This window comes from Carcharhinus amblyrhynchos, chromosome 9 (assembly GCF_965287045.1).
Source record: "Carcharhinus amblyrhynchos chromosome 9, sCarAmb.v2.hapA, whole genome shotgun sequence".
In the NCBI taxonomy this organism is placed as follows: domain Eukaryota; kingdom Metazoa; phylum Chordata; class Chondrichthyes; order Carcharhiniformes; family Carcharhinidae; genus Carcharhinus; species Carcharhinus amblyrhynchos.
The window spans coordinates 34,216,017-34,228,771 of NC_137332.1; the positions used below are offsets into that span (position 1 = coordinate 34,216,017).

At 38.7% G+C, this 12,755-nt stretch overlaps 1 protein-coding gene across 6 annotated transcripts in view; it reads left to right on the top strand.

Moving 5' to 3' along the window:
• mast2 (microtubule associated serine/threonine kinase 2) overlaps positions 1 to 12,755 on the top strand; it is a 405,638-nt gene that overhangs the window by 352,980 nt on the left and 39,903 nt on the right. For all 6 annotated transcript variants that reach the window (XM_080195426.1, XM_080195427.1, XM_080195428.1 and 3 more), the window contains 4 exons: positions 1,112 to 1,213; positions 7,000 to 7,132; positions 8,354 to 8,421; positions 11,743 to 11,828. In XM_080195426.1, coding sequence (XP_080051552.1) covers positions 1,112 to 1,213; positions 7,000 to 7,132; positions 8,354 to 8,421; positions 11,743 to 11,828 — 389 coding nt within the window. The remainder of the gene's footprint in view (positions 1 to 1,111; positions 1,214 to 6,999; positions 7,133 to 8,353; positions 8,422 to 11,742; positions 11,829 to 12,755) is intronic.

Genomic DNA, 12,755 nt, shown 5'->3' on the forward strand with positions numbered 1-12,755 from the left:
TAGTATGTTAATGGTGACCCTTTGGAGAAGTTCAGAAACAAAATTTGGAGAGAGGGAAAGCTGCTCAGCTTTGCTTTCTTGTTAATTTAAACCAGCTGCAAAGAACATCATCTGCTTTACACAGTTATGGTCTGTGAAAACATTTGGAATAGATATTTGGAATATTTCCCACTGTAGCACCATTTTGTCCCTCAAGGATCTATCCTTGGCTCCCTATTTCTTATCTGCATGCTGCTTTTCAGTGACACTATCCAAAAACAGACCATGTTCCACATACATGGTTTTTTTTCCAATTAATTGAAGAATTATTTTGAACTGCATTCCCCACTAATTCCTCAATATGCCAGTGGTTAGTTTTGCTACTATGGTGCAAAATACAGAATGTTAATTTGGAAGCCATAAATATACAGATTTTAAAAACTAGCAGTAATAAGCGGGAAGTTTTGGTTAACAGAGAAAATTTGAAGCTGGACAACGTGTTTAAGGAAAAAGATGTTTGTGTTTATTTTCTCTTTGAAACACATTTACTACAACTCTCCATTTACCTGGTTTGATCTGTTTAGGATGGAGCGTGGTAGGGACCTGGAGAGGGAGGGGGTCTGGTGTGTCATTTTAATTTCATGCTTCAGTGATTACTTGTGATGACGGATGGTCTTTCATATACAGTATAACTTGCCATGGTAGATTGTTCTGCTGGTGATTATGTCATTGGGATTCACTGTGTATAGGAATGACATAGGCATTCCTTAGACAAACATGACATCACCTTCAGACGCTAATGATTGTGTGCTGCTTAACTTGCAGACACCAATTGAGGTTTTAGTATGTACTGCAGCATGTTTCAAAAGGGGCTTAGACTGCATCAAAGCAACATGTCTAGGTTGTCTTTTGAGCAAGATAATATCTTGCGACGAATTGTGGAGCATCACAAGTGTGCAGGGTTTTTGGCAGACACGGTGTTACAAGTTGAGTCCCTCTTTTCTGTTCTTACTAAAGATCTTATTTTTAAGACAAGAGGACAGTGTCTAGGGTTTCTATTGTTGTGATGATAAATTCTGAGCTGGCTTAATGCATGTCTTGTTGAAATGTTAATGTGACTTTTATTTTACAGGCCCACGAGCGGTCAGAGAGTTCAGAGGTAGCATTTGTGACCCAGCTGGTGAAGAAGCTGATGATCATTATTGCTCGCCCAGCACGGCTGCTTGAGTGTCTGGTGAGAGTAATCTTTCATGTACCTATTACTTGCATGTACATCAATAAAATATGTATGCACGGAATTGAAGCAGGAAGGTTAATAAGCATTCAAGGCCAATAGATCATTATAACCTTGCTTATATCTTGTTGCATTTAAATTGCATTATGAAATAATATTGATAGTAAACATTAGTTTAGGGTTCATGTAGTAATCCTTTAAATGTGTCGGGGGGGGGAGTGCGGAGGTGGGGGTGATATTTTGACTGTAAGTTGCTCTAAAATATTACAAAGTGATATAAAATGACAAGATTCTGCAGCTGTCCCAGGCTTCCAACTTGCCAAGCTTCCCTATGAATCTCATGATGTAGCTGTTATATCGAATCTGCATTCATTATAAATGAATTTGTCACAAAACACTGCAGAAATGTGTGTTACATTGATCCATCCCAGAGAAGCAATTCTTAACTGTGTCACAGAATAGATTTGTAGAGATGGATGAGCAGGTGAATACAAAGTGAATGTGCTGTGTTCAGATAATGCTACTTGACGATCTTGTTAGCAGCTTTCAAACAAGCAAGGTTAAAAAAAAAGTCACCGTATTAACAGAGGGAGCACCAGGCATATGAATGTCCTGTTTATCAGTGCTTCACCAATAATTTCATAATCAAAATTATGGTCAAGAAAATTATACATCAGTCTGAATGTTTTGGATCAGATGGCAGATTGTCATTCTTAAATGATTTAAGTATTTCTGTCATAAATTATCATGATGGGTTGGCAATTTGGTTGCTCAGTTGCCCGTACTTAGTATTTTGCTCATGGTAAAGGATAGAAGTGTGATCATTCAGAGTAACTGCCAGCTTATGATTTATTGGCTAGTAAAGGTTAGTAATACATTAAAATATATAAAAAACCTTCTGCAAAATTTACCAAGATGTTAGGAAGGACTACATATTATTTACAAATAGTTTGAGCTTCCACATTACATATTTAAAATTCTCTTTAGTTTTTTTTAAGAGGTGAACTTTTCCAGCTTTTTCTTAAAATGAAGATAGGTGCTGATTTTAAAAATGGACCCATCAGTGTAAGTGTTGAAAAGATTAGCTGACCGATGAATGGCAGATAGAGTTTAATTTAGACAAATGCGAGGTGATGCATTTTGGTAGATTGAACCAGGACAGGACTTACTCAGGGTGTTGGGGGGTGTTACAGAACAAAGAGATCTAGGGGTACATGTTCATAGCTCCTTTAAAGTGGAGTCATAGGTGGACAGAGTGGTGAAGAAAACATTCAACATGCTTGGTTCCATCGGTCAGAACATTGAATACAGGAGTTGGGACATCTTGTTAAAGTTTTACAAGACATTGGTCAGGTCACACTTGGAATAGTGTTCAATTCTGGTCACCCTATTATAGAAAGGATATTATTAAACTAGAAAGAATGCAGAAAAGATTTACTAAGATGCTACTGGGACTTGATGGATTGAGTTATAAGGAAAGGCTGAATAGACTGGAACCTTTTTCCTCTGGACCATTGGAGGCTGAGGCGTGACCTTAGAGGTCTGTTTAAAAAAAAATGAGGGGCATAGACAAGGTAGATTGTCAATATCTTTTCCCAAAGGTAGGGGAAGTCTAAAACTAGAGGGCATAGGTTTAAGGTGAGAGGGGAGAGATACAAAAGTGTCCAGAGGGTCAGTTTTTTCACACAGAGGGTGGTGAGTGTCTGGAACAAGCTGCCAGAGGTGGGTACAATTTTATTTTTAAAAAGCACTTAGATAGTTACATGGGTATGATGGGTATAGAGGGATATGGGCCAAATGCAGGCAATTGGGATTAGCTTAGGGGTTTTAAAAAAAAGGGCGGCATGGACAAGTTGGGCCGAAAGGCCTCTTTCCATGCTATAAGCCTCTATGATTCTGTGGTCACGAAACTTGCTGAGCCTTTGGTGAAAGGGGCCACCCTTCCGAAGGAAAGTGCCAAGCCTGTTCATCCTTTCCTGATGGGCATAACCTCACGATACTGATGGCACTCTTGTAAATCTCTTTTTTTCTCATCACTAGTTACATCTTTCTTTTGGACTATGAAGAGAGACTAAATAGACTAGGTCTGTACTCGTTGGAGTTTAGAAGGATGAGGGGGAATCTTATAGAGGCGTATAAGATAATGAAGGGGATGGATAGGCTAGAGGTAGAGAGATTCTTCCTGCTTAGAAAGGATAGCAAGACTAGAGGGCACAGCCTCAAGATAAGGGGGGGGGTGCAGTTTAGATCAGAGTTGAGGAGGAACTTCTTCATTCAAAGGGTGGTGAATCTCTGGAATTCTCTCCCCGTTGAAGTGGTGGAGGCTACCTCGCTAAATATATTTAAGTCACGGGTAGATAGGTTTCTGATAGACGGAATTAAGGGTTATGGGGAGAAAGCGGGAAGGTGGAACTGATCCACTTCAGATCAGCCATGATCTTATTGAATGGCGGGACAGGCTTGAAGGGCTAGATGGCCTACTCCTGCTCCTATTTCTTATGTTTTTATAACATCCAGAATCGCAAAACTTTCTCCAATTGTGCTCTAAGCAAAGTTCGATACAGGTTTAGCATAAATAAGTGCTAGGTTTGCTTTTTTAAAAAGATCCTAAAACTGTCTTTGATGATCTGTGTATTTTTCAAAACATTTTGTTCTCTATCCCATTTAGATTCTTTAATATGACCACTTTATTTTCCTCTTGTCTATGCTGAGATTCATTTGTCAAAGATATGCCCATTCTGCAACTTTATTAATGTTGTCTTGGAATTTGCTGTAGCCCTCCTCAATATTGAAAATCCCTCCAACTTGGTGCCATCTGCAAATTTAGTTGTTGTGGTTTTGATCCCAAAGTCTAAATTTCTAATACAAATTATGAATGGTGGTTCCAGAACTGATTGTTGTAAGGACTGCACTTCCCACTTTCTGAATAGTTACCCTTTACTTCTGCTTTCTGTCTTCAGGCTAACTAGCCAGTCTTTCTGCTTAAGTGTGCACGTTCTCACTTTATCCATTTATCTATTACGTCGCACCTTTTGCAAATCTAAATTAAATGTTCTCCATGGTGTAGTCCATGGTGATCCCTCATGTGGTCCATGGGCTGGTTCAAAATACATGTTACTGATGCACATTGCGAGGGCCGTGAGGATGAAAAGTATTAGATTACATATTGGAAGCTTTGGTGAAAGAAGTAATGGAAATTCAGAGGTGCACTGACCATAGCAACTTCAATATGAAAGAAAGATGTGGAAAGTCGCAGTGAAAGAGCACACGCACAATTTGAGCATTCTTGGCTGGTTCTGTGGGAGGGATGCCAGAAAGATAATGGCAAGCTTCAGGAAGGACATGGGCACGGATGACCATTAAGAGAAAAATACTTATCCCAAACAAAATATAATAAATAAACGTTTATTTGCATTTAATAGGACTTTCTTATTCTTGAGTTATCAGTTGGAAGTACAATTTTCTGTTAATAGGTCCAACTGCTATTATGTGCTACAAGTTTATCTCTGCTGTTCTCTCTTATGGTGGGAAACAGGAGATTTAAAACATAGAACTCAGCTCTTATGATCTTTTGATTGATAGAAAGGAGAGATTTTACTAAGGAACAATACTTTTACTTTCAATTTCCTTTGTCCTTATTTAACTGTCAGTTGTGCAACCCAATGATATTAGACCTCTGTTATGATGATAATATCAAAATACAATGTTATGGAATACTGAGGCGAGGAAATTTAAAAGATTTGTTACTTCAGCGCAACCCAATGATTTTAAAAAAGAGTGTTTGCAAACTGCTGTTTATTCCTGAAAGTACTTATTCCCCTGCATCATTTTTGGGAGGGGTTACTCCAGTGATAGAGTGGGGAATTCCTCTTGGAAAGAGGTCTAGAAGGGCTAACTTCAGACACTTCTGCCAGTTTTACCCTCATTGTTACACTGAAAGGGTTAAATGAAATAAAAGCAAATCTAATTTCAGCGTAATTTTTAAAGACTGAGACCGAGCCCCACATGGGACATCTCCCTCACCTGAATCCATAACACTGCTTGTGCCCATGAAAAGGAGGCTTGTTCTTCTTAACTGCATTCTATTTGCAACGTGCTGGTGCAACCAAAGGCGCACTTCACTGCTCCTGTCTCACCCATCCTAAGTGAGGAAGATCAGGCGGGATGGGGCTTTGGATTTACAGCAAAGGTAAGTCTCTTCTGTGTGGCAGACTGATGCTTATTGCCACTCTGAGGAAGTTAACAGATCTTCTCAAGTAAGCAAAACCTGCTGAACTTTGTAAGGGAAATGGCAAGATAGTTGGAGCGAAACACTTGCTGCATTTTGTAGTGAGTTCTTGGAATAATAGTTTAAAACTGACAACCCTATTGCACAGTAGAGAGAGCCTGGCTTCTGTTCCTCCCAACATTTTCATTTCATTAAATGTATTATCATGCTTTGTATTGGTGGGGATCAACAAACTGTGATGAAGCATCTTGGCAAGATTAATTTCTGCTTTATTAGTACAGACTCTGGCAGGGAATTTGAGGTTTATTGATTCTGTTAAAGATGAATAGAAAGGCTGTTGATTTTTGCAATGGTTAGCCTCTTGGGGGATTTGAACTGTTCAAACTGATGGTTTAGGTCCCTGCCTGTTCATTTTTTTTAAAAAAGTGCAGCAGGCTCATTGTTACAATCAAAAAGATGTGACTGTTTTGGTACTCAAATCCTCTACAGAGCTCACCATTTTAATAGGCACTTAATTAAGCCTTTCCTGAAGTTGCAGAGCACATAAATGGTGAAGCTGACTTTTGCTGGCAAAATTACACACGTTAGTAAAAGCCTAATGTTGCATGCTGTAGAATTCTTGATTGTGATGCAGAAAATTCAGGTAAGCTAAATGAATGTAGCGTATTCCACCATATTTGCTGAATTATAGAGTTGTAGAATAATGGTATACACAAACCTTTAGAATGGTGGTTAAAAGCAAATTACTGCAGATGCTTGAATCTGAAACCAAAAGAGAAAATGCTGGAAAATCTCAGCAGGCCTGGCAGCATCTGTAAGGAGAGAAAAGAGCTGATGTCTCAAGCTTTGACAAAGGGTTATCTGGACTGAGATTTTCCAGCATTTTCACTTTTGCTTTATAATAGTGGTGTTGTATTCAGAATGTCTCCATAATTCTAGTGTTGTACATACAGTATGTTGTAGTAATTGAGCAAGTTATGGTTTTATTTGTCTTGGATATTCTGAAATACATAGTCCAGATTTGAGAGAGGATGTACGGAAAGGTATCTTAATCTCGCGGTTTGTGTTCTGGCAATCTCTTTACAGTTTCTGGTGAATTATAGCCATTTATTATTTTTCCTCCTGTCCTGTTGTATTGTACAGATTAGTGAGATTCCAATTGGATTCCTTTCAAATCTGAGATGTGTTTTGGCACTTTTAGCTTCCCCAAAAATGATTTAAACTGGATTTCATATTATATGTCTTTTGTTCTGGCACTCCATATTTTAAGTATGGATAGTTTTTATGTTAAGTTATAACAGTACAAAAATTTACTTTTATCATGTTTGCTGTTATAATAGTTAAAAACTGATGCCTTATGCATGATACCTATATTGCGGTGTCAAACGGGGCAATATATCAACTGCTGGTAGGATTTCCGGTCCCAAAAATGTTTGCAAAAATATGGAAAAATTAGGAGGAAGCGGAGAATTTGACAATAACTTCACGTTTTCTCATTTGCCATAGTCATATTTGATCCAAGTTGAAACTTTTAATGAAGTTTGTTTTGCGTTTGTAGGAGTTTGATCCTGAGGAATTCTACCATTTGTTGGAAGCAGCTGAAGGCCATGCCAAAGAAGGACAAGGAATCAAGACTGATATTCCCCGTTACATCATCAGTCAGCTGGGGCTCACCAGGGATCCCTTGGAGGGTAGGTAATTTTACTGAAAAGGCAAAAATATTGACCCAGTACCAAGAGCATGTTTGTGAAAGATCTGGAGATTAATCATTAAAGCACTTTTAGTGCTGAATGTAGTCTATGGTATTTATCCGATTACCATTAACAATACGATATTCAATTTTAATGTACAAATTTAAATTGATAAGAATATTTCACGCACAAAACCTGTATCGAATGCCATTCGCACTTGTTTGGAACTATCGCAGCAGCAAACTTATAGGTTTGAGATTTTTGTCTCCTGCATTTAAATCATGATCTCATCCCAAAATAGTTCCATTTGTCACTTCTCACTTTCTCCTACTATTTTATCCTCCCTTTCTGTTCATAATTTCTTTTTGTACTTTTTGTTGCTTTCATCTTAACGTACCTAACACTATTGTTTTGCTGCTGCCATTACTGAGTTGTGTTTTCATTTCGAAAGGTTGAGAGCAGCAGATTGATCCAAAGGTGCCATTGTGCCACAGTATCCATTGTGAAATTTTTTACCTATGAATAATACATTCACTTGATCTGTGGATGATAGGATATCTGTCCGGAAAGCAATAATGCTGTATCAAACCACTGGGTCATAATAATAGTACCTCCTAGTTTTGCCCAATATTCCCCAGAACTTTAAGAGCATTACAAGGGTTGCATTTATTCTTGGCATTGGGACCCAAAGTTGATCCATGTGGTATTTGGATAATCAGGTAAACTCTGGGGATTTCTTTCCCAAAATCTGGAATTTTCATGCACATTTTAGATTATCAGTTACATATAAGTAGTTATCCTACTAAACTGCCACTGTCAGTCTTATCTGTCACTTTCCAAGGATTTGAGAGGTGCCATCCAGTATCAACAGAAATATTGTGTGTGGCATGATTGAAATTATTGTGGAAAATTATATTTACTTTTGTGTGTTAATACTAATTGGAAACTTTGGATAATATACCTATATAAATAAATGAGTTTAGTTTTAGGCAGTAGTTTATAATGATTTCTGGAACAAAGTGAAAAAGTAGATTTACATGCTGGAAAAGAGGAACTGATATTTCTTGAGCTGGACTATCCAGCAGTATATCCCTCTTCACTCTTTTAAATCTTTTAAATTATACAAGTAAGTTTTGCACGAAAACCAAAAGTTTTAAGGTGATCCTGTTTACTCTGTTTTCTGTTTTCCTTATGCAAGTATTATTTTACCTTTGTTTTAAGAAATGGCCCAGCTAACCAGCTATGACAGTAACAATCCAGAAGCCCCAGAAACTGATGATTCTGTTGATGTGAGTATTGGTGGTCCAAACCTAATGGTTAATTGTTTCAAACAGCTCATCTCAATTCATGTGCACTCACCAAACAGCATGCTTCATAAGCGTTTACAACAGTTAAGTCCATTACTATACAGCAGTGTAGACCATTCTGAATGACTCATCTGAAATTAGTTGCACGTAGGATTTACCTTTTCTTTTCATGTGACAGCTTGTATTTATATAGCACTTTTAACATAGTAATATGTTCCTATTTGCTTCGTGGGATTGTTATCAAACAACATTTTCATAATAAACTTCATAAAAGGGGATATTAAGGTCCATGAACAAACGCTTGTTCAAAGTTTTAGGTTTTGAGAAACAACTTTCTCAAAAGGGGGAAAGAGACACAAAGAAGTTTAGGGATGCAATTCCAGAGCTTAGGGCCTTGACAGGCCTTACCATGAATGATAGAGCGATTTAAATCAGTGATTCTGAAGAGGCCAGAATTGGAAAAGATATCTTAGAGGGCTGCAGTGCTGGAACATGTTACATATTAGGCGGTATGATGTGGAGTTGCCAGTGTTGGACTGGGATAGATACAGTAAGTAGTCTCACAACAGCAGGTTAAAGTCCAACAGGTTTATTTGGTAGCACACGCTTTTGGAGCGTTACCCCTTCATCATGTGAGTGAAGATTCGGTTCACAAATAGGGCATACACACACACAAACTCAGTTACAAGATAATGGTTGGAATGTGAGTCTTTACAGGTGCAAACAATGTGAGTGGAAAGAGGGTTAAGCATAGGTTAAAGAGGGGTGAATTGTCTCCAACCAGGACAGTTAGTGAGAGCCCAGGCAAGTTGTTATGGGCATGACAGATAGTGTGACATGAACCCAAGATCCTGGTCGAGGCTGTCCTTGTGTGCAGAACTTACATAAGAACAGGAGCAGGAGTAGGCCATCTAGCCCTTCGAGCCTGCCCCGCCATTCAATAAGATCATGGCTGATCTGAAATGGGTCAGTTCCACTTACCTGCCTGCTTCCCATTAACCCTTAATTCCCTTATCGATCAGAAATCTATCAACCCGTGACTTAAACATATTCAACGAGGTAGCCTCCACCACTTCAATGGGCAGAGAATTCCAGAGATTCACTACCCTCTGAGAGAAGAAGTCCCTCCTTAATTCTGTTCTAAACTGCTCCCTTTTTATTTTGAGGCTGTGCCCTCTAGTTCTGGTTTCCTTTCTAAGTGGAAAGAATCTCTCTACCTCTACCCTATCTAGCCCTTTCACTATCTTATATGTCTCTATAAGATTCCCTCCTCAGCCTTCTAAACTCCAATGAGTACAGGCCCAATCTACTTGGCTATCAGTTTCTGCTCAGTGATTCTGTGTTGTCATGTGCTGTGAAGGCCGCCTTGGAGAACGCTTACCCAAAGATCAGAGGCTGAATGCCCTTGACTGCTGAAGTGTTCCCCGACAGGAAGTGAACATTCCTACCTGGTGATTGTTGAGAGGTGTACATTCATTCGTCGTCGTAGCATCTGCTAGCGTCTTGCCAATGTACCATGCCTCGGGACATCCTTTCCTGTTGGTTCATTTTCCAAGACGGCCTTCACAACACACGACAACGCAGAATTGCTGAGCAGAAACTGATAGCTGAGTTCTGCACACATGAGGACGGCCTCAACTGGGATTTTGGGTTCACGTCACACTATTTGTAACCCCCGTGACTTGCCTGGGCTTGCAAAATCTCACTAACTGTCCTGGCTGGAGACGATTCACACCTCTTTAACTTGTGCTTAACCCTCTCTCAACTCACATTGTCTGCACCTGTAAAGACTTGATTACCTTTAGAGACTTGCATTCCAACCATTGTCTTGTAATTGAGTTCGTGTCCTGTTTATGAACCAAACTTTTCACTCACCTGATGAAGGGGCAATGCTCTGAAAGCTCATGCTACCAAATAAACCTGTTGGTCTTTAACTTGGTGCTGTGAGACTTCTTACTGAGGATAGGAAGGACCAAGGCTGTGATGGAATTTGAAAACAAGAATGAGAATTTTTAAAGTTGAGGCACTGCTTAACTGGGAACTAATGTAGGTTGGCAAGCACAAGGATGATGAGTGAATTGAGCTTGGTGTGAGTTAAAACAAAGCAGTAGGTGAAAGATGGAAGGATCAATGGCCGAGAATTGAAATAGCTAAGTCAATAATAACCAAGGCATGGGTGTGGGTTGGGAGGGGGGAACAGGAGAGGAACTAGAAAAATATGCATTACAGACTGCATTCCTGACGCAGTGATCGATTTTGACAGATTGAAACAGGATCCTATTGTGCTTGCTGTAGTCCAGCCAGATCCGACGTTGAACGACTAAACCAGTTATCTGCCATATCCTTTCAACTCAATGAAAAGCCCTTTAGTTACCTGTGCTTGTAGGCAGATAGCCATTGTGCCTGTCACCTGATGTCCTTGAAAATGACCCAGAGCCAGGAAGATGCAGGCAAACTGGCACATTGTTCTTCTGCAATAATTCTGACCAGTGTACCTCCACGGCCATTTGTAAATCCAGCCCTCAGTTTGTAGCATGATCAAGTAGTGAACAAGCTTCACACAGCAGTCTCAGTGTCTGCAGTGAGTGTGCCCATTTATTATCCCTGGCTCTGAACCTGGTCTACTTCTAAACTCAAGATCATTGATGTATCATGTTCCCAGGCTTAAAGGCTCCTCATTCTTAGCCAATTCAGTGTGGGTGTTGAAACCTTTTTCAAATTATTAGTGATGTTTCATATTTCCAACATTGCTTGCTCTTGTATAATTTATGCTAATATATTTTCCAGAGACTATAGTTTTTGCTAGTTTAGGCCACTTCAAAAGAGTGAGTGTACATAATTTGGTCTCATTTGGTCCATCAGTGAGTAAAATCAATTTCAAAACACAAATTTTCAAATATTCAATGTTTGTGCGAATGTCAATAATTAATTAATGAAGGTGACTAACCTACTGTGTTGTTTTACTTTGGCCCACCAGCCCCTCCCCTTGGCTCAATAACTCTGTCCCCTTACTGTGCAATTTCTGCTCCCCCGCCGCCCCTCAAAATTTACCAAGTAAATTGAAGTTTCAGGATATAAACCTCTGAACGACGCACCTGTAGTGTCTCAGAATTGCCATTCAATTTAATTTGAGAATTTTTGTTAGGAAATATTACTTTGTCCTTGGGGCGAGATGCTTTGAGACCTTACTTCGCATATTTGTCATATCTCTCTTTTATTATTTTGGTAGTTTAAAAATGTAATGCACAAAGTAATCTGGTGATAGCATATCAGTTTACATTGTTGAATTTTTCTTACTTACAGGGTCGAGGTGCTGCACTTCACACAAAGAAAACTCCATGCGAGGAGGATTTTGAAAATCTAAAACTAATTAGCAATGGAGCCTATGGGTAAAGATTTCCATTCTTCACCAGAAAACCTAGTCATCCATCTTTTCTTTCTTTAAAAAAAAGTCATTTTCTGCAATTGCTGAGTACTAATTACACTGTCAAAGCCTATGATTTTGCATAATAAGGCAGTGAAATTGCAGTTAAAATGCACAGCCAGTGAATATCTTCCTTTGGTTTTCCCAAATAATCACATCTTAAGAAACACCAATGCAAATAACATAACAAAAGCCAAAGGAGACTAAATGCCACAATCAAGACTTAAGAGCTTTCCTTCTATGAAATCACAGCTGTTGTTATGGCCTGGAGTTTCCTCCATGGATACAGTCTAGAAATTAGACCCAAAAATGCACCTACCCATTCTACCGGTGTTACGTTCAGATTTCCTGCAAATCTTAACAAAATATATTGGATGACAAACTGAGATAAATTCATGTAAAATAACATGAAACAATGAATAAAACACCAGAAAAAAGACTTTTTCCTTGCTATATGTGAAAATCTGGTTATAATTTGAAAAGAACTTCTGAGCAAGTGTAATTGCAAGAAACTCACGTATAAGATTGTAATTTTCTGAACATGGAATGGGCCATTATTATGGGAAGAGATGTGTTTGGGAGGAGGTGTCGATCAATGATTATAAAATATTAAGGATATTTTGCTGTATTGTCAATCATTCAGATCCAAAAATTCCTTAATCCTTTTGGCTGCATTTTGTAACCATATATGAAATATTGAGAATAGATGAGTTAATGTTTTTTCCACTACAGTACAAAAATGTTAGTGTTTGGATTGGCAGATTAACCTGCTATATGTAAAGTGCAACATACTGAATTGTTAATTCTGAGTAGCCTTTCTAAGAATGTTTGCATTTTATTAGGATTGTTGTGTTAGATGCTGTTACTTGCAATGAAATACTTTTGTTACTAT